This window comes from Clinocottus analis, unplaced genomic scaffold (genome assembly GCF_023055335.1).
Source record: "Clinocottus analis isolate CAN_PGR_092001 unplaced genomic scaffold, fCliAna1.0.p SCAF_5, whole genome shotgun sequence".
In the NCBI taxonomy this organism is placed as follows: domain Eukaryota; kingdom Metazoa; phylum Chordata; class Actinopteri; order Perciformes; family Cottidae; genus Clinocottus; species Clinocottus analis.
The window spans coordinates 4007780-4029445 of record NW_027176207.1 but is presented as its reverse complement, the minus strand read 5'-3'; the positions used below and the strand labels follow the sequence as shown (position 1 = coordinate 4029445).

General features: G+C 45.6%; 3 protein-coding genes across 8 annotated transcripts in view; 1 reads left to right on the top strand and 2 right to left on the bottom strand.

Annotated features, from left to right (window-relative positions):
• Positions 1–2223: 2223 nt before the first annotated feature.
• Positions 2224–4302, top strand: crx (cone-rod homeobox). 2 transcript variants are annotated; one of them, XM_068600821.1, is made up of 4 exons: positions 2224–2324; positions 2997–3008; positions 3277–3442; positions 3664–4302. In XM_068600821.1, the coding sequence occupies exons 1-4, from the start codon at positions 2224–2226 to the stop codon at positions 4300–4302; spliced, it is 918 nt and encodes a 305-aa protein (XP_068456922.1). The 2 variants fall into 2 exon arrangements, with proteins under 2 accessions (XP_068456922.1, XP_068456923.1); XM_068600822.1 differs by lacking the exon at positions 2997–3008 and having other exon boundaries at positions 2224–2320; positions 3291–3442.
• A 3397-nt stretch (positions 4303–7699) lies between these two features.
• On the bottom strand, positions 7700–10885 carry h3f3c (H3 histone, family 3C). The gene is made up of 4 exons (XM_068601268.1): positions 10772–10885; positions 9520–9663; positions 9212–9365; positions 7700–9088 (listed from the first exon to the last, which is right to left on the bottom strand). The coding sequence occupies exons 2-4, from the start codon at positions 9645–9647 to the stop codon at positions 8960–8962; spliced, it is 411 nt and encodes a 136-aa protein (XP_068457369.1). The 5' UTR covers positions 9648–9663; positions 10772–10885; the 3' UTR covers positions 7700–8959.
• Positions 10886–14426: 3541 nt separating this feature from the next.
• arhgap32b (Rho GTPase activating protein 32b) overlaps positions 14427–21666 on the bottom strand; it is a 100866-nt gene continuing 93626 nt past the window's right edge. For all 5 annotated transcript variants that reach the window (XM_068599940.1, XM_068599937.1, XM_068599939.1 and 2 more), the window contains 6 exons: positions 21400–21601; positions 20855–21000; positions 20663–20737; positions 19699–20520; positions 18704–19371; positions 14427–17980 (listed from right to left, as the gene is read on the bottom strand). In XM_068599940.1, coding sequence (XP_068456041.1) covers positions 15719–17980; positions 18704–19371; positions 19699–20520; positions 20663–20737; positions 20855–21000; positions 21400–21601 — 4175 coding nt within the window. In that variant the 3' untranslated portion in view covers positions 14427–15718. The remainder of the gene's footprint in view (positions 17981–18703; positions 19372–19698; positions 20521–20662; positions 20738–20854; positions 21001–21399; positions 21602–21666) is intronic.

Sequence of the window (21666 nt, the reverse complement as noted above, 5' to 3'; positions counted from 1 at the left end):
TGTGACTCCAGCAATCCCGTGTTTCAATGTCTCACGTCCAACGTGTCCATAAGTCGGTTTCCATGAGGTGGCAGCCAGCTGTCCACTTGTTCTGAGTCCTCTGTCCGTTCCCTCCTCCTCCTCCTCCTCCTCCTCCTCCTCTTCCTCTCATACATTCTCTATCTTCTGCTGCCTTCTGCTCTTTCTCCTCCTCTCTGCAGACCATGTCTCCGTCTCCATGTCCGTCAGTGCCGTTCCCTCTGGGCTCCTTTCTGCTCCGCACTGACCGGACTGCTCTGTCTTTCCTCCCTTTTATCTGGAGATAAGATACTTACTTTTCAGATAAAGCATATTATGATAAATCAAATGAGCTTTGTCGGTTTTGTGCATCTGTGCGGGTGTGTGTGTGTGTGTGTGTGTGTGTGTGTGTGTGTGTGTGTGTGTGTGTGGGTGGGTGGAGGGGGGGATTGAACGCAGCATGTGTGTTTGCAGCTGTTTTGGTGATAAATGTAATCTGTCAATTATGTTTGAAGGTATGAGACGGCATTTTCATAACTAATGTCATCTTTCTGAAATAGCTATATATATATATATATATATATATATATATATATATGTATATATATATATATATGTATATATATATATATATATATATATATATATGTATATATATATATATATATATATATATATATATATATATATATATATATATATATATATATTTGAATATATATTAGAAAGGTGCCATCAACAGAGTACAGCTCTCCACCAGGTGTGTCTGTGAGGGCCACTGTTGTATTGTGTGATTGAATGGAAATAAAAAGGTTTCATAAAAGCATGCAGATCCAGGTCATAAATACTAATAAATACTAAATGCTGGTCAACATGTAAACAGACTTCATTCAAACACGCCGCTGCATGTGGACCGGTGAGTGAGTGAGTGAGGAGTCACTTCAATGGCAGGATACAAAACAGGAAATAAAAGATGTTTTGAGCAGCCAGAGCAGAACAACATGCAGATCTGCTGTGGACGGACACAGAGGTGCACATTCCCTCACGGACACGCACGCACATGTTTCTCCTGCCGGCGACAATAAAACATGACATTTTTAATTATCATTAAAATCAGCATCCAAAACGAATTGGTTGGTATATAATGTAGATTTGACCTTTTTCACTCATGTTATTATTATCATGACATATTATTAATTATTAATGTACTTGCAATGTTCTTTTAAGGGAGGTAGTATCATCATGAAACTTCCCTAATTGATTCTCACATCAAGAAAAGTTTTATCAAAGTTTAAATATTAATTATATAATTATGAATGTGCTAATTACAGAAATATGATCATTGGATGAAGCAGGTCCAAAATTATTCTTTTATTTTGTTGACATTGAAGTCAAAAGAGGGAATTTTAGTTTTATCTTGTATTACTTTATAAAGCAGGAAATACACATCAGCTATCAAAACAAAACAACAAATATTGTCTCGTTTTAATCATTAAAATGTTGTGTAAACCTGATCGATGGTATATGAGAAAAGGTCCTTTAAAGATATGTTTGACTATATTTAAATAAAATGACTTTAACTCTGAAGACTTTACAGGTGAAAACACTCGACACGAGGCCGAGAGGCCTCCATCCAATGAATAAACTTCTTCTTCTTCTTCTTCTTCTTCTTCTTCTTCTTCTTCTTCTTCTTCTTCTTCTTCTTCGCGTCTCCTGTTGCTTCGCTTGGCTTTGCGCGTGTGGTTTGTTTGTGTGCGCGCGTGCCTATGTGCGCGCGTGCGCGCGCGCGCGCGCGGTGGGAGGGGTTTTGCAGAAGCCACTTGCTCCCTCTAATTAGCAGCGTGTGCCGGCAAAAGAATCTCAGTAAGCGCGACCTCACCGCGCGCGCAGGAACCCCGGGGGCTTCACCTGCTGGCTGACTTCAGCGCGTGCGACCAGACTCGCAGGAGGCAGTTTTTTTGGGGGGGGGCTCAGCGCGCGCCAGTGGGCTGCTTGCTCAGCGGACACAGTCACGCGCTCAACCAGATAGAAGAAGAAAAAGAAGAAGAAGGAAAAAAGAAAGTTTGAGTTTTCTCTGTGCACTCTGGTGGCGCTTCGGTCCGCTCCGACTTGTTGCCCCGCGTCGCTCCGAGGGGCCATCGGCTGTTGTGTCGTTGTGTCGTTGTGTTGTTGTGTTGCGTGTCCGACATACAAGTCCGCGACAGGACTTAAAAGCCGGCTGCAAGGATGATGTCCTACATAAAGCAGCCCCATTACACCATGAACGGGTTAAATCTGGCTGGCCCCGGAATGGATGTGCTGCACACGACCATCGCTTATCCATGTGAGTATGAAGTTATATTTTCTCCTGTTTTACTTCGACGTGTTTGTCTCTTTTGCTGCTCTTGTCGTTTGGAGTTTTATTCTACCCAAAAGATGCGTAAAGGCGCGCAGGACGCGCGCAACGCGAGGAGAGGATGAACATGTTGTTTCATCCGCGCCTTGACAAAAGGTCGAAATAATAATAAGTTAGTCATCAAATACACTATAAAAAGTTTCATTACTACGTTTATTTAACGACCGGGATATTTAATATGTAATGGGAACTTTTCGGTCCGATAGATTGAGGGTTTGGAGTCAAAGGGACTCTTTTGTCTGCTGACGTAGACATAATGTTTTAGATGCATTTGTTAATATGCAGCGACAATGAGCCCTTTGAAAGAGACGCAGGCGACCGGCGAACTCTCCTGAATTCAGTGTCTGTAAAGAATCCGACATAGATTTTATTTTTGTTTTTTACTCTTCTCACTCTTCCCCCCCTCGGGGTTTCCTAAATGTTCTCACATTCGGATGAATATAAATCGGCTAAATTCCCATGACTGCATCTAATAATTTCTCCTTTTATTTCTTCTGAAACAAATGCGCCTATTTGTCTGTTTAGATATGACTTTGACTTTACAAACTAATAAAAGTAATAAAAAATGTTACAGCGTCTGGGGCGAAAAGCCTCTTGAAAGAAGCGGTGCCTCTTGATAAAAGCAGCAAATACATTGTGTCTTCATATCACAAGCGAGGATTATAATCTGCATCACAGTGTACTGAGGTTTACAGTCATATGTGTCTGTGTGCTCATCCTCGCTCACAAAGACGAACAAAAAAGCAAAAACGCACCGAATAATCAGTTAAATGGCATCGTGCCTTTAAAAAAAACAACAAAAAACAAATCATAGGTCTGAGTTGTGCTCATAATTCAGGTCAGCTCTCTACATGGCTGCCAGAATAATAATCCCCCTTTCTGACTCCTGGGCGGGCAGCCACTCCCCGGAAGCAGCGCAGGGAGCGCACCACCTTCACCCGGACGCAGCTGGACATCCTGGAGGCCTTGTTCTCCAAGACCCGCTACCCGGACATCTTCATGAGGGAGGAGGTGGCCCTCAAGATCAACCTGCCCGAGTCACGTGTGCAGGTACTGGAGAAGTAGGCCACCGGCAAGATGGAGGCCGAGCTGTTCTTTGTGCTTTTAAACTGGCAGGGACTCGATACACCTCCAAGATGTTTACGCTACGTCCTGCACATGTCGTTACAGCACAAATCTCTTTGGTTACATGAGTCCCACTTGTTTTTGTGTCACTCCAGGTATTAGTCTGTCCCCTTCTGTCCTGTAACATCTTCTTCTCCGGCCTCCAGGTTTGGTTTAAAAACCGCCGTGCCAAGTGCCGGCAGCAGCAGCAGCAGAGCAGCGGCCAGTCCAAGCCCCGTCCTCCCAAGAAGAAGGCCTCCCCGTTGCAGGAGCCCAGCATCCCCGATTCTGTCCCTAACCCGTCCGGCTCCTACAGCCCCTCCTCTGCCCAGTCCGGGCCCGGCCTGGTCCCGAGCTCCAGCACCGGGAACTCAGCCGTGTCCATCTGGAGCCCGGCCATCTCGCCCCTGCCCGACCCCCTGGCCTCCTCCTCGGCCCCCTGCATGCAGCGGCCCTCCCCTTACCCCATGAGCTACGGCCAGCCGTCGGCCTACACCCAAGGCTACGCCAGCACCACCTCCTACTTCACCGGCCTGGACTGCAGCGCCTACCTGTCGCCCATGCACTCGCAGCTGTCGGGCACCGTGGGCGCCCTCAGCCCCATCAACGTGCCCTCGATGGGGGGCTCGCTGAGCCAGTCCCCGGCCTCGCTGTCCTCGCAGGGCTACAGCACGGCCTCCTCCCTGGGCTTCACCTCTGTCGACTGCCTGGACTACAAGGACCAGCAGGCCTGGAAACTGGGCTTCACCACAATGGACTGCCTGGATCACAAGGACCAAAACTCCTGGAAGTTCCAGGTCCTCTAAGAGGCGTGTCGCTCGTGCGTGTCGGCGAGTCCCACGTGAGATAGTGTGCGGCACGTCTGCCGGGAGGACTTGTTATCTTTGATTTTATCTCTCTTGTCTGTAAGATTTTTTTGTTTTATTTTCTAAAGGTGATCTCTGTAGGAATGCATTTTATTTGAATGACTTGGGAGAGGAAGGGACCAGTGACTGTCATCAATGCTGCCCGGCTGCAAACATTCAAGAATAGGGGAACAAAAGCCTTTACAGAGTTAGTCGGAACGTACCGGAGTCGCGCGTACGGAAAACACACTGAGCGCTCTCTGCTTTCAACATGGCCGACTCCGACTCGTACACTTTGTGTTTGAAACTTGCATTGTCGTAGCGTGAAAGGGACGGAGCTCTGAAGTCCTTAGAGGTCACCTCCTCCTTCGGGGTTTTAATCGTTTTAAGCTATCAATTATTAATTTAAGCTACATTTAAATATGTCATTTGTTTGCGTTTAGCGCTTAGCATTTGTGTCGCGTGTTGCAGTGTTAGCCTTCAGTGTTTATCATCCCAATCTGTTTTGATGGAGAAAAAAAAAAAGCTTTGTGACATATTAAAGTGATCTATTCTTTACACTCTGTGCACTGACAATCATTCAGATTCTTTGAGAAGAGTTTCACACGCTGGCTGAAGAGTCGGGCCCGTCAGGCTCGTCATCCGGCCTGCTGGCTCCCACTGGTCCATCTTGGTTATTTTTGTTTATCTGATTCTGGGAGTGTCCCAATCCTCTTAGCCTCCCTTCTGCAATGCCCTAAGTGAATTAGTTAGGATTATTGCCCTATCCCCCTCTGTCTCCCTGTGCTTCTCACCCGTCTCACCCGCCTCAGCCTCCCCTTCCTTCCCCGGCTCCTTCCTCCACCTTCCCTTGTTCTCTGACCAGCACTGCAGTATCTCTCTTCTCTCTCTTTATTTCTTCTTCTTCCTCTTTTCTCCCAGTTTTTTGCTGCCGTTTGCTTCGGTCCACGTGTAGCTCACTCATATACTCATCCCGAACATTTAAAATCTACAAAAACAACACAGTCTGATGAAGCGCTTTTCTCTACAGTTGTTTTCATCGATCGCTCCGGCTCTGAGATACTGTATGTCTCTATCAGACCCCCCCCTCCTCTCACCAATCTCCCCAACTCCTCCACAATGTGGTAATCCCCACATGACCCGATTACTACCACGCAACCTCAACTCCGACATGAAACATGTGAAACGTTTTCTGGAGGTGTGTGCAGGGGGATTGATTCTCTGCAACTTAACGAAACGCCGTCCGTCCACAACTCTCTCCATCACTTCGTTTGCGTTCTCTTCTCAACCTCAATTCAATTGAAAGTTTGTCATTTTACAACAAGACCATAATATTAGCAACACATCTAACTTAAGGGTTTAAAAGATTGTTTTAATTCGATATAAATGGCGTGAGAAAGTATCACTCCAGAGAGATTTCTGGTGTAACATTGATAAAAAAAAAGTGATAAACTCTCATTTTATTTTGGTTGCTATGTAAATCATATCTGATCCTCTGGTCATCAGCCCTGTAAAATGTCCCATCATTTAGATAATACATTCAGATCTGCTGCACTGAGAGACATTTCAAAGCATTTTTCTGCACTCAACGCTGCCCTAATCCCACTCTGTGCCGGTTTAATCCCTCGGCCCTCCCTCTCCGTGGTGTGATTGGTTAATCCCTGTGTCCGACCACCCTGATTGGTTAACCTCCCTCGCAGGGTGCAGTGCACTTGTAATCTTCCCCCTCAGCACTGAGAGTTTCAGACAGACATTTGCGCTGTAATCCCAGGGAGGAGCAGATGTGATGGGGGATGGAGGGCACCGGCAGACCTTGAGGAAGGTTAATGCCCGGAAAAGAAAAACCGGCACGCGGCCCGAAGAAGGAAGTAGAGGCAGCAACGCCGCGGTGGGAAGGGGCTCCGTTACAGATAAAAGTCCTGCTGAGAATCACTATCTGCATCATGTACCTCAAGTACCAAAAGTACAAGTATTTATTATGTACAGAATATTATATATTATGTCACTGAAATATATTTAGTGACACATTCATCAGTGTCATCCAGTAATGCCGCAGTAAAGGAAGATAAAAAGGTAAAGAATCAGAAACAGCGGGAAGAAAACACATTGTCAAGGATTTTGACACACTTTTTTAAATATATTTTTATATATTAAAAACATATTTAATAAAAAAAATAAATATATATTTACATATAAGACATTATATATTAAAAATTTAATTAAAAAGTTATATATATAGACATATAAGACATTATATATGTAAAAATGTCATATATATCAAGTTGTGTTATGTATTTTATTGTGTTTTAGTAGTTCTTTGTCTGTGGAGATTCTTTATATATATATATATATATATATATCTACATATATATATCTACATATATATATCTACATATATATACATATATATATATCTACATATATATATACATATACATATATATACATATACATATATTGACATATAAGACATTATATATAAAAAATATATTTAAAAAAGTATGTATGTATGTATATATATGAATATATATATTTACATTTTTATATATATATATATAATGTAACAGGTTGCTTACATACATACGCTAGTTGGCTCTGACAGTACAGTATAATATATACTGATATATTAATTGAGGTGATATTTACATGTTGAAATAGTATTTAATATTATTTCGTGGATGTCTGTTGTTGTAGGGTTATTGACACTATAGATATGACAGCAGTCGTTTGTTCCCCAGACGGCCTGACAGGAGTCCAGTCGTCCCTACGGGGCTCTGTAGCGCCTCCCAGAGGGGAGAAGCTTCACAGGTCCTGTGGTGAGGAGGATCTGGAGGGACGCTTCCTCGTTGGTCCCCTGAGAGCAGTCCATGGTGTAACTTGATTGACCTTATGGACTGACGCGCAGCTTATACATAATAATACATCACTTATTGTACAATATCATTATAGCACATCATTAATACAGTAATATAGTACAGTATCACTAATCTACAGTAATATAGTACAGATGACACAACTGATTACTGACCGGGCCTATCCAGCACAGGCCCAGGGGCCCAAAGTGTCAGGGCCCCCTGTGGCCTTCACCTATAAAATGCCTCTCAAAGAGACACGTACCAACCGGGACAAGGGCCTCTAAAGGACCACAAGACACAGAAATCGACTACAAACGGATGCAAAACAGCTGCAAGAAGACAACAGAAGACTCACACAATGGCTATAAAAGGAGGCAAAAGAGACACAGACACACAAAACAACCACAGACTCAAAACAACCACAAAGAGACACACAAAAACCACAACGAGACACTAAATTGTTTATGAAACCCTGTAAAGTAAATAAATCCCAACAAGGAGCATCGGTTTGTTTTAACACCTATTTATTACCACCATAATATGAGAAATTTGGAAAATACAAAGATCGGCTTATTTATACGTCTGAAAATCTCGAGGAATAAGAAAAATATAAAAGAAAACAAATATGAGGTTATATTGTGTATCACAAATTTTGAGAAAGGGACAGATTACATGATCGGACCTACAGAGAGCAGGAGACACACAGACCCTAAACATGCAGAGTGTGACTTGCACTACAATGTCAATTCAAACTGTTGAGACCAGCCTCTCTGTGGACAGAGAGACAGACGCGTGATGTGTGATGACGACGGTGAACAATGGAGGAGAGGAGACGGTGAACCATCGCCCCCGTGTGGCTGCCATTAGAACAGAACTTGCCTTTTAAAATAGAGAAGCCCTTCCTGATTTTCTATAGCAGATCAGATCACTGCGAAAAATAAAGATAACCATGTTGGCAATATTACGAGTTTTTTCTCTTTTAATTTGATGATTTTGGAAGTGGTAAAGAGAAGAGATGCTCATCCGTGAACTATATGCATAAAAAAATGGACACCATATCCACAACGATAATCAATATTTTTAAGCAACCCAAAAAAAAAAAGAGAGACTTGTTTGTTGAGTACAAGTGGTTTGAAAGATCAGAGCTCACTCATCCACGCAAACAGACCAACAGAGCGCCGTCCCCTTCGCAGTGCAGATTACAGAGGCGAAGAGGCGGTTTGAAGAGGTACAGCGAGCCGCCTGGCAGCAGAGCGAGGTAGAGGGTGTTCAGACGGGACAGAGGCCTCGGGGTCTAGCTTTATTAGCACCCTGCTGTGGAAGTTGCAGCTCCCCTGAAGCAGACTAGCCCCTCGGCCACGTCCCTCGGTTTTGCCACACTGACCTCACCCGCTGGCCTCCCACCCCGGAAGAATTCAGGAGAGCTCAGAAAAGGGCGGAGCTTCCAAAACTCATCGACGCATGTTTGAGATATGTGTGCACATGTGCGTCTGATCTGCGAAACCTTTCACATGCACGAAAAAAAGGTACCCTAAAAAAAAAATCAAAATTCAAAATAAACATTTGGTGAAGACACACAAAAAAAAACAACCAATGAGACCAGACTTCAACATATTACTATCTCTTCAGAATCAGGATTACTCTAAAGTCTACTGAGAAGCTGGGCAGGCAGGGCGAGGGAGGTTTGGGTACAATAAAGGAGTGAGGGCGGGGCCAGGTTAAGAAAAAACAGGACAGAGGTGAAACAAATCGGGGAGGACCGCCTAGGCGCGCTCCCCACGAATGCGACGTGCCAGCTGGATGTCTTTGGGCATGATGGTGACACGCTTGGCATGGATGGCACACAGGTTGGTGTCCTCGAACAGACCCACCAGGTATGCCTCGCTGGCCTCCTGCAGGGAGAGAGGTGGGTTGGGGGGCGGAAGGGACAACAACACATATTAGCAGGAGAAGTGTACCAATTTTACAGATTACATTGATGTTGTTTTATCAATATATTTTGTGCACACACACACCTGCAGGGCCCCGATAGCGGCGCTCTGGAAACGCAGGTCGGTCTTGAAGTCCTGAGCAATCTCCCTCACCAGGCGCTGGAAGGGCAGCTTGCGGATCAGCAGCTCAGTGGACTTCTGGTACCGACGGATCTCTCTCAAAGCCACGGTGCCGGGCCTGAAACGTGCAACAAAGCTCACGTAGGTTAATTTAACCCGCTACTAGCTAAACAGGAGTTACCATCTGGACAAATAATGACATTTTGTCACATAAAAAAAGTCTCTAGGTCAACACTGTGCAACGCAATTAGTCCGTAGCGTCAGGGCGTTACCTGTAACGATGGGGCTTCTTGACGCCACCAGTAGAGGGCGCACTCTTGCGGGCAGCCTTGGTGGCCAGCTGCTTACGAGGAGCCTTTCCTCCAGTGGATTTACGAGCGGTCTGCTTGGTACGAGCCATTACGACGAAGTATCACCTGAAGGGTATATCACAAGTAAAACAGGATGATGAGTGTTGTTGTTCATTATATACTTACTACTTTTCTCTCCGACATGTTTAAGAGCTATTTGGACACCCTATTGACAATAATCATTTAAAATGTAAAAAGTCCACTCTTGGATCCTGGTGATCTTTTTTAGTCAGCCTACGATAACGTTGTGCAAAAATATCTAGCCTAAATGTGAATGTTTTTATTTTTATGCCATGAAACTCACAAAAAGCTGTGAAAACGTATAAATAAATATAGCCGAATACGAAATCAATCATTATATTGTCAGTTAAAAATTATAAATTGAAACTCATCAACATTTTAGTGATCCATGAATTTGAAGAGTTGTGTTAGTTGTGTATCGTCATCACTAATTCACCCCCATTTGCGGGAGGGACAGTATAACATCTTGTTTTTAAGTTCTAAGGGTTACAGAGGATCTAGCTCAGTCTGTGATGGTCAATCATATCCAACCGCCTGGGAAAACTTTCCCTCCTCTGTTTGGCAGCCGCACAGACACAATCCCGACACCTCTGGCTCCAGGCCACACCAATCACACGGCTGAACGGTCCTATTCTGAAATACACCAATCCGAGGTGTTCGTGTCCTATTTTCCGACCAATGGCGTTTCAGTCTGCTGTACTTTAGGGCGGGACTAGCGGCCTTAGCCCCGCCTCATTCCGCAAGATTATGGCCGCAGACCCAAATGAACCTACCAACACACAGGCAATGCGCGAGACGGAAACTTTGATAATTACCCTAAAAAACAAACAACATGAGCACACAAGACTACCAACAAAACGTAGCCGACAAGTGCAGCTATCGAATAAGCGTCAATGCGTGAGAAGCGACGGTTGTTTTAAAGCCGAACAGCGAGGTAGAAATCTCGCATGAAAGCGGAGCAGCTCTTCCAGCAGAGGAAGAACTGAGCCGTCCTTTTCTCCGCCGGGGCATCGGGGAGCCGCTTTTTCTCCTCTCCACCGCGTCGAAATAACACGCCATTTCAGCACAAAAACAACTTTATCTGTCTCGTTTCCTCTACTAAAAGGCGACTGTTACTGTATAAACCAAAAAGTGTGACAGAAATTTGTCTTACCGAGGCTGAATTTGGCGCTTTTTCTCCGCGAGGACACAAGTGAGTTGTGGTTGTCTGGCAGTGTCAGATATTTACTATCTCTCACACAATGGAAGCACAGGGAGCTGGAGCAAAATGGCGGCTGCGTCAATCATCTGTCTCCCACAATGCAACTGCCAACATTTGTAAACATTGTAGCCTCACTTCGTTTCCTGACTCTAACTTTTGTTACAAAACGTTTCTTAGTTTTTAATACAATGTGACAACACACCGCTACTAGAAAAACAACACATAATTCACCTTAGTATTTAGGTCTATAGCGTGCAATACAAATTACTAAACAAAATGGGAACAAAACGTAATATACACAATATATGCGTTCAATAAGAGCATAATTATGCCCGAGAAAAAAGTGAAAAAGCATCACAGGCAATGTAATAATGAAAGCGGTTTAATATCTAAAAAGACAATACAATATATTTTGACCAGTTTGAAAAGTACCATACATCGCCATGTACATTTACTCAAGTATTGTATTTCTGATATTTTTTTGAATGCATGCCTTTGTAACAGTATTGATATAACAGTGTTACTACAAGTATCACTTCAGTAAAAGATTAAAGTACTTCTTCCACCACTGATTTACAAGGTGTTTGCTTGATGTCCGAAGTACATTTTATTATTATTTTTTTTGATCAATTAAATTTGACAATATTTTGTAGTTGGTACGATTCTAAACTTATTTGCATGTGAAACAGCAACCATACTACTTTATTATAGTTATTATTTTTATAATATGTGTTGTACTTTAGCTTTGGAGCAACTGTTTTCAGCTGGTACTTGGAGGTAAATTTGAAAAGTGGCAACAGTATTAGGATAGTTCGACAAAAAGACACCGGAAATACAAAATAAAGTAGGTGAGAATGAGGCCTGTGGAAACAATCCAGTAGGGGGCAGTAATGCAACTTAAAGGAGGCCAAGAGAACCCCAGAGGATGAGAAGTGACGTAAAAGGAGAGCAAAGAACAGGAAGAGCTGGAGCTCCTGGTTGATTATGTGGTTAGTCAGAGGCTAAACTGCATGTGTTGTAGTATAAGTATAGAATGTAAAAGTACATTGTGTGCTATGTCAAAACAATAGAAAGTCATAGTATAGCATTTACAAAACAGTATGGTACATCAAAAAGTCATTAAAAAGTCAGAATAATATTTCAAAGAAAGTAATTCTGAAAGTAAAGCTGACCCTGGCTTACGCCACACAGGGAACTTGGCAACTTCACCACCATCACGTGTATTTGCAACTCTTTGTATATTTGACTTCTTCTTTTGGGTGTTGGACTTATTGTTAACATTAGCATGGTTAATAACTCAACACATCTCCTGTTGCAGACTGAGAACTCATCTGTTCTGACTGCACCTTGTCCTATGAAATTATATAATACAAGTATTTTGGAAGTAATTTCGCGTAAAAGCGTCAGGTAAGATGAATGTAACGTAATGAAACTATTTCTTTAAAAATGTACCTGAGCAAAGAATTTACACACTCAAACATTTGGGGTAAAAAGACTTTAGGTAGTACATTTACTTCATAATTGTGCCAAATGATTCTATATTTAATAGACCTTCAAGATATTATATATTGTCCTGATTAAACAAATCATTCATACAAAATTCGGCAAAAGAAGCTCCGAAATGGGACAAACGGTGGTGGGAGTCGAGGTGTTTTGTGAAGGCGACTCTGCGTTCTTCAGGAGGAACCGGAGCAGGGCGGCAGGCTGGTCCCTCGCTGTCCAGCAGCGCCGAGGCCCCGGCTGGAGAGACGGCGAGTGGCAGGTCTGTGGCAGGCGTCAGTCAAGTGCCAGGACAGCAGAACGCAATCGTCACTCGTTCGGCGCCCCTGGCATGTTAGTTTAAATGTATTTTGCCGTCTCTTATTGCCATGTTATGAAATTGTACGTGTGCAATTGTTAAATAAAGAAAAAAAGAAGCTGCTGAGTGGGTGGAGCCACATTTCATGGGAACACCCATTATTGTTCTGACAGGTCAACTTAGCCCCCGTTCTCTGATCCTTCGAGCAAACTCCCTGTATCTTTTTTGTTTATCATTCATTTTATTTATGTATGATTTCACTGGTTTTGAAACAAAAAGGAACAAAATATACTCTAATTACTTTTATAGTTATTTACAACAATTGGCTTTTTAATATAATTTAAAGCTATGTATCAAGTCGAATAATATCTTCACTTGTCTTCTTATATGCAGTTAGGTGTCGTTAGCCACGAGACGCCAGTGCCACGACTCGTCAGAGACTTGCCACCAGTAGTCAGAGGTGCCACTACTAGAGGGCTAAAATATACAATACTACAAATGAGGTCGTTTTTGTATTTTTGATATATTGTACTTTAGCCTTAAAAGAAAGTATGTACTATACTGTGACCTTAATACTTTTTTGACTCAATACACTATCGCAGGATTTTTTTTACAGAACATACTTCCATATGAACTTTTTTGCATACACTTTGTGTAAAAACACTATATATGTATAATTTTTTTCAACATACTCTGACTTTTATAATAGATCCTTTTCGAAATATTATACTACGAACGGTGTGACTGACAAAAACTTTAGTGTGACACGACATCCTTGACAGACTACAATGGCTTTTTTAGACTATGATTTAAAGACTTAAGGCTTTTTATTGACTATTTTGACACAATGTATTTTCAGACATACACTCGCATGCAACCTTGTGACTTTAAGACATTATTACTTTTTGACAATACCATTTCAGGATAAAAAAAATATGTAAACGCTAATTTTATATGTTCCAATAGAAAATGTTGCTGCAGTCATGGAACCTGAATGTGTCTGCAGCAGCACGAGACAGTTTAGAGGAAAACCTGTTTGGGGTGACTGAAGACTATAGTTAAAAAACAGACTACAGTTAAAAGACTTCAAATCTATTGTAGTTTAGTTTGATGCACTCAGTTTCTATCATCCGTTCGGCCGGTGGTGGCAGACGGTCTTTGAGGAGGTCGAGCTGAAAGTTGTTTCAGAGCCTACGATCTAAAAACCTTTCTACACAGAACCAGGTTTAAAAACACACAGTCTGGCAGAGGACCCGTTCAAAGGCCCTGAGGAGTTTCATAACAGACAAACATTGAGTATCCATAGGTCTGACAAATGCAGTTACTTCCTCATTAAATATTTATTAATCTGATTTAGGGAAAATAAATCCTTGCCTGTTTACATCTGTATTAGTTTCCTTGAGGGAAACTCCATCAGTTAACTTGTCTAGAAGCAGAACGTCAGACTGCTGCAACTCGTCATTAATAATGTAGAATGACAAAGAAAAACATTTGATAATTACCTTTATACTTTACAGCTGATTTGTAAGTTAACAAAAGGAGATGAACCGTCACACACAACCCTTATGTTCAACATCAGTGTAGCACTAATAACTACTCAAGCTCTGTGCTCATGTCCCGCTCAACTCAATTCTGTCTTTAAGGAATAGTCAGACTGAACCGAGCAGAGGTGAATTAGTAACATCACGCACATATTATTAGACATGGGTTACAGCTATTCCTGAACAGTTTTATTTATTTCATATCTAAGTGGAGATGCCTCTCGTTTGAGACGAGAGCGTTTTCACATTCAAGTACACAGAGCCTTAATTAAGTTCCCCATCAGAGGCTTTAAATAAGGCAAGAGGAGAATAACCTGCAAGCGAGAAGTTAAACAGTACAACCTGGATGTAGACGTATTTTAAACATATTGTAATTCACACATTACATGTAGTATAATACCAGATGATTGTACTTTACATGGATTTCCAGCCTGAATAGAAATGGCTCAAAGTATCTAAAAAAATAAGAATCCCCCCTCTTATTGTTTTATATTCAGAACCACCGATACAAAATGAAATAACCCCAGTAGGTTAACTGTCATGAACCAAAGGTGATCTACAATCTAGATATCACAATGTTTGTGCACTACGATGAAAATGGTCTGTTGGAACAAAATTTAAGGCTCATCACCAAGAAGTTGTGTTTTCCTCCACAAAGCAGCTGCGACATGTTCTTCCACACATTGTTTGAGAGGACATTGTTTTCAGCTTTATTCAGTTAGTCCAGTTCATGTAAGTACCGTCAACATAATGGAAAAAAAAACAAAGGGAAATAAAAATAGAACCTCTTCCACATCTAGAAAGGTACAACAGGCATTCATCCATCGCCCCTTTTTTATCCAGTATGTGCAACAACTGTGCCGAGTCGCTTGGTCCCTCCTCCGGATGAAGAACAGTACGAGTACCAGAACCTTCCGCGAGAAGTCATTGAAATCGGTTGATAGCAAAGTTACATAAAAAAATGGCACAGTCACACAGAAAATAAGACTTTGATAAACCACTATATTAACCGAGAGGAACCCATCAGTCTGAACATGAACCCTACCGACATGTTTGCCCTCCTCCAATAACTTGTGCTGTAACGTCCAGAGAGAACGCAATGGATCGTTAAGTACACAAAAATGTTCTGCAAGAGCGAGTGCATGCATTTCTAAAATGCAAACCTTAAATCCCAGTTGATGCTCATACCCAGCGCCACACTTAAAAAAAAAACAAAGTACAACTAAATCCCTTTTTTTTAAACTAGTGATTCTATTTATATATGTATATATATATATAGTATATATATATTTTACATTTTTGTGATCCTGTTAAGTACCATACATCTTTCATATCATATACATTTATATGTACTGTCTCAATCACAATAATATGACCCCTTAGACAGTAAATTCAGGTACATTCAGGACTTCCAGTAAAAAGTCTTACAATTTTCTTTACAATTCATTAAAAATACAGAGGAGCAAAAAATATGGAGATATGACAGTCCACTGTCCTGCAGAGGCTGCAACCGGAGCTCAATAGTCTTTTCTTCTACACAGCTAAAGAGAACTAAATGCTTCATTCTGTACGCATCTCTGTCTCTGGCCTCTGCATGAGCAGGTCAGTCTGGATAAAGGCTCCTTGACCCAGCGCGGTAGAGTACCCTCTGTTGCTGTGGCTCACTGAGAACCCCGGGGCGGGGTAGGAGGCGGGTCCTCCACGTTTGGCAACAGGGGCCTGAGGCTGAGGTACTGGGTGGTAATCGTCCAAGTTATCGTAGTGGGACTGCACCGGTTTGGTGCCGTGTTTCTGATACGAGTAGTCTCTGTCCAGCTCGGGGTTTCCCTGGCTGTAGTGCTGCTGCTGCTGCTGCTGCTGCTCCCGGACGCTCTGCGATCGCTCCAGTTTGGAGCGGCCGAGTTGTTCCCTGGGGGCTGATGGCTGCTCGTCCGTGCTGTGGTAGCCGCTGGGGGTTTTCGCTCTGCCCGGGTGGTGGTCGGAATCGCTGCACTCGTAGCGCGGCGTGAAGTTCCTCTGGCCGGGATAGTCCTGCTGCCGGTGTTGAGGCCGGCTGTCGTCTCCGGTCTCGTGCCGGCCGCCCTCCTGCTGATGGGACAAACTGTGGCTCAGAGTCGCTGGAAGGGAGTGAGAGGACTGGCACTTCTTGGAGCCGCTTTGCTTGGCGAGCCCGTCCGGCTTGTCGCTCGCCGCGCCGCCCTGGACGTGCTTGTCGGTCTCCATGTACATGAGGACGTCGGGGTCGGACACCATGTGTCTGGGGAGGTAGCGCCCGTCTTTGCTCTCGGCTGCGGCCAGCACAGCTTTGCCGGGGTCCGATTTGCTGCGCAGGTGCAGGGTTTCATAGCCCGATATATCAGAGGGTGTGAACAAGCCCACATTGTCGTACTGAGAGAGGACGGGGCCTTTGATCTTCTGTCTGGCCCTGCTCTCCCTGCGGATGGAGTGCATGCGGAGCCGTTCTGACTCCTCGGGGTCCCAAGCGAGGTACGCGGCGGCTTCCGGGGTCCCGTAACCGGGCGGCATGTCCCTGCTCACAAAGCTGTGCTCCTTCCCGGGCGGGAGAACGTGGCGAGCGAGGTAGTGGTACCCGGTCGCCTTCCCGCCCGGTCGACCGGCAGCGGTCCCGGGATCACGGCTGCCGTGGGCGTGAACGTGGCGGACTCGGATGGTGCCGTATGGGTCGATGTCATAGTAAGGCGCCTCTAAAGGGCTTGAACCAGAGTACGGACTGTAGCGATACTGAACCCGGCCGTTCTCGAAGTAAGGCTGTAGCTGGGTGACGTGGTAGTCGGTTTGAGAGGACTGCTGCGGCGGCGGCGGCTGCTGCTGCTGCGGTGGAGGCGGCTGCTGCTGCGGGGGCAGCTGGTAGGCTTTGCACTGATACACGGGCCGCTGGTAGAAGAACATATCATCGTCTGGAGGAACTTCGGTCCTTTGGATGGGCACTGAGCGGATAGTGGAGGGGACATGGAGTGAGTGCACTCTGCGGATAGTGGGATAGCCTTGGTTCCTGTCATGGTTGTAACCTTGATGCCCTGGCCCCGGAGACACGTACACACTGCGGGGGTTTCCTCTGGACTTCATGGAGTGGTGGTAGGACCTGGGGCCTAAAGTGCTGTATCTGTTGTCCAGTCGGGCACTGTAGGGGATCTGAGGCTCCGATTTAGACACGTAGGACAGGTGCGGGGGGACGCCGTCGGGCCGGAAGTGGTGGAGCACGGACTGAGGGCCCAGCGGAACAGGCCTCTGGTGGTAGTATGCAGCTCCAGATGGCTCGATTAAGACCGGCTCTCCTTTAGTGTGGTACAGGTAGGCTGGCTGGTGTGTGGAAGATTTGCGGAGAGGAGAAGGAGGATGGTGAGGCACAGCATCCTCCTGATGGCAAGGCACAGGGCCTTCTCCCAGGCTATGGTAGGAGGCTTCACTTTGGCTGAGAGCCGCTGCGGCCAGTTTGCTCTCCATGGTGCGGACGGGAGGGACCGGAGGTTTGGGTACGTACGCCTCTGGGAGCTTTGCAGACTCAGTACAGGGCTGTACCGGCTTTATGGCCTCCCAAGGCTTCTCCGCAGGCTCAGCGGAGGTGGGGGCCACTCTCGCGCTGGCCCTCGAGGGGAGCTGAGGCTGGGTGTGGGGTTGGGCCTGTGTCTGAGCGTGTGCGTGAGGCTGTGGTGGAAGGTGAGGCGTTATCTGAGCTTGGCTCTGCTGCTGAGTTTGTGTTTGATGCTTAGGCAGTGAGGCGGCCTGCCTCTTCGGCTTCTGAGGGGGCTGGTCTGAGGGTTTAGGAAGGACTGGGGGGGGTGCAGCCTCCTGCAGTTTGACCTGAGACAAAACACAACAAAACAAGTCAGGTGTTGCTGCAGTGGAACAAGAAGTTATCGTCTCATGCTGTACAGTCTAGTTACAGGTAGCAGCAGCAGCACAGCGTGCTTTCCTATTGTCTGTTATCTCTTCATAGCTATGAAGGCCAAAAAACTAGAAATCATCCAAACAGAATATCAGAGCATCAAATAAACTACACATAGCAAAAGTGGTTAGAGTGGGTTTTTTTTGTATGCCATAAACATTTTGCATACAGGTAATAGATTCTAAAAATACTCTGGGAAAGGCCAAAGTTACTAGTAAAAGTACAACATTTGCTCCTGAGATGTAGGGGAGTAGAAGTTTGAATATAAATATTTCAGTTAAGGTCTTCTAAAGCTACAACTGATTAACGTAACAACATGTCGTCTTGTCTGTACAAGTCTTTTTCTTTTATCTTTGAACACGGCTAGCTATTTCCCCCCTGTGTCCAACCTTTATGCTAAGCTAACTCTGCTGGCTGTAGCTTAATTTTGAACGTACAGAGATGAAAGTGATTTTGACCCGATGACCGTAAGCGTACTTCTCAAAAATGCTGCACTCGTCCTTCACGATAACTCGCTCATGCTATACTGCGCATGCAATATTAATCTGTTTGGATCATGCACACTGGAGCAAAATATCACAACCTTTAATAATGTATAAGTAGTACGAGTCTACATATAAAAGTGATATGACTCTTACTTCAGCAACAAGCTGTGGCAAGACTCCGGTGTCTTTGCAGCTGCCAGTGGGGATGGTGGCCAGAGTGGTACTAGATGAGCTGGTACGGACTGGGAGCTGTCCCGCGACGGGCTGCTGCCTTTCTGGACTTCTCCTTGTCGGAGAAGGCAGGCTGGTTGAACTGGGGAGTGGGGCACACTTGTAAAAAGAAGTGTCTGGTGGGGAGGAGTCTTTGCCAGGCTGCGTTCCAGGCGGGGTTGCAGAGGACTTGGTGCCGTCCGATGGCTTGGTAATCGTGCTGGTCACCTCTAGAGGCTGCTGTTTGAATGTAGGACTGGAGGCGGAGGGATGAGCTGAAGCTGGGGCGACAGCCGGGGCCCCGCTGTTTGGTGGCGGGGAACTCCCTCTTCCTGCTCCCTCTTTGGAAGGAGTCCGTAAATGTGGGAACGGTGGATGTGTCGAGTCCTGGGAGTTAGAGGCCTCGTGGGGCAGCAGAGTGGACGCCGGCGTGGAGGGCTCCGAAGACCGCGACTGAGACTGAATGGACACCTGCTGAGCGGACTCGGCCAGGGCCAGGGCCAACATGCGGGCAGCATTTTTAGGAGGGGGAGGAGGAGGGGCAGTAGTGGGAGCTGTAGTGCTGAGGGAACGAAGGGTGAGGTCCTTTGAAGAGTCCGGAGCTACGAGTCCTAGCACGGACACAAAAACACAAGGGGTCTATAGTTGAAGAACAAATAGGCAAGAGAGCAGCAGGTGAAGAAAAGAAGCAGGCAGGCTGGCTTTAATGCGCCTCGGGAACGGGAAAGAAGGGAAAAGTTAAGCCTGGTGCTCGGAAATCACATGAAAAGGTTTGTTTAAGATGAAATGCATGCAACCCTGGAAAACTAAACCTAGGAAAAAAGTTGTAATTAGTGGCATAATTTATGACCTTTATTCTTAATCGTGGAAACAAAGCAGTGTCAAATCAGAAATGTGCCAAACACGACACTGACAAAAGGTCATTCTCTGCTCCCTACCTTGGTGCTCTTGGCTGCCGGCAGCCGGCGCCTGCTGCACGCCGTCCTCTCCCGTCAGCTCTCGACTGTCCACGCTGTCAAAGGCCGCCAGCTTAGAGTGCAGCTCCATGTGGAAAGCTTCACTCAGCGACGGCTCGGCCGCTTTCAGCAGCACACTGCCCATCAGGGGAGGAGAGTCTTTGACTGCCGAGGGAGGCGATAACGGCTGCGGAGAGGCAAACTGTGCAGCCGTACTCTTGTCCGGCGTGTCTGGGGAGAAAAGCTCTGAAGTGGCAAACGGCGTCAAGCTTGTGGTCTTCCCAAATTTAATAGGCGACACTGCCTGTGTGGGTTTATCGGGGTAAGAATAGGAGGTGGTCAGCTTCTTGTTCGCCACCTTCTCTCCAGCAGCCAGGCTCAAGTCCGCGGACATCAAGCCGCCCAGGAAGGCGGCAGAGATGTGTTCGGCGCCGTTGGTCTTGCCGCAGACGTTGCCGGGACTCCTCTTCAATTTGGAACCCTCTGCGCCGGCGGGCAAGTTGTCCAGGGGGAAGGCGTAAGAGGTGTCGGGGAGACTGCACTGGAAAGACATGGGGTCAAAGTCCAAGGAGGCCATGCCGATGTCCGGCGGGCTGAGGTCCACGTCCTCACCCGCTGAGCGGGGAGGTGAGATGAGGGCGGGCACACAGATGGGGCCGTCGTCTCCGTCGCTGTCCTCTGTGGCGCCCAGGTTGTCGTAGGAGTTGCAGTGCTGCCGGCTGTCCAGCAGCTCCCCGTTAAAGGAGGCCGACAGGGCGTCGCTGCTGGAGCGTGGCCGCCGAGGACGGTACACCTTGGACTCTCCTGAAGGAGGAACAGATTATATTCAGAAACCATTTCTTTTATCAGGCCCCCACTATAACAATAGGCAGCACTGTGTGGTATTTGGAAATGCAATATACACGAATGTTATTGGCAGCACTGACTGAGTAAAGACACAAATTACCTTCAACGTTGTGCAGGGAACTCAGGGACTCTTCACTTTTGGCTGATCTTAATGTTGCGGTGTCTCCTCTGCCTCCTGAAACAGAGCGACGAAAAGGTTTCAGCCTTGTTTGGTCACATAAGGCTGAGCAAACGCTCAGTTGTACGGTGAAAGTTGGACAATTTTCATTCCAATTGTGGAGGAAGGACTCACCGGCGAGAGCCATGGCCTTCAGTTCATTGGGCTCACTGGGGTTGCGGTGCAGCTTGCGCTTGGACATGGAGGAAGACTTTCCGAGGTTGAAGAAAGAACGCCAACTACCCACAGGAGACTTCTTGGATTTAATAGGAGGCCGCTTCCTATGAATAAATAAAGATGAAGAACAAGCAGGCAAGAAAAGTTAGTTTCCCCGACTTGCATAAACAGAACACAACTCAATGACAGACTCAGACGCAGAGACACAATTATTCAAGACATTTATCGGTTTTAAAATCTCCATTTTTAGGAAGTCTAAAACTGAAGACAGCCTGTGAGATATCGACAACCGGGTTCAGGAGGAAAATGACTGCCTGCAGTCTTAACAGCAACCAGCAGATGGAGACTCATTCCAGCTCAACTGACATTAAAGTCTTTTGCGACACAGTCAGAGTTAAGACTGAGATAAATCTCTGTCTCTGTGTGTCTGAATAACATTTGATGTAAAGTGATCTTTTAAAGACAGTCATCAAATTACACGTCAGTAAGAGGAGTTAACAAACCTCTCGGTGGGAAACTCGATGACAGTGTGGAACTTTCCCTGCAGGGCGGCCGGACCTTCGCCCACCTCGATGTACTTGCTGTCCTCAGTGACTGGAGAGTTGATCTGAGCCTGGGTCCTGGCCTGGGCCTCCTCCAGAGTCAGAAGTTTAGTGGAGGGCGATGAAACCAGCAGCGATTTGGGCCGGGACAAAGAGTTGTGACCTGGTGACGGGGAACCGTGTTTATTGGAGAAAGCGGCAGTGGGTAGAGAAATGACGACGTGAGCA

Coding starts and splice junctions, on each gene's coding strand:
- crx (XM_068600821.1), top strand. CDS start 2,224: ATGATGTCCTACATAAAGCAGCCCCATTACACCATGAACGGGTTAAAT. Junction 3,443..3,663: donor TGCCCGAGTCACGTGTGCAG/GTACTGGAGAAG, acceptor TCCGGCCTCCAG/GTTTGGTTTAAAAACCGCCG.
- h3f3c (XM_068601268.1), bottom strand. CDS start 9,647: ATGGCTCGTACCAAGCAGACCGCTCGTAAATCCACTGGAGGAAAGGCT. Junction 9,366..9,519: donor AAGAAGCCCCATCGTTACAG/GTAACGCCCTGA, acceptor TGCACGTTTCAG/GCCCGGCACCGTGGCTTTGA. Junction 9,089..9,211: donor CCGCTATCGGGGCCCTGCAG/GTGTGTGTGTGC, acceptor CTCTCCCTGCAG/GAGGCCAGCGAGGCATACCT.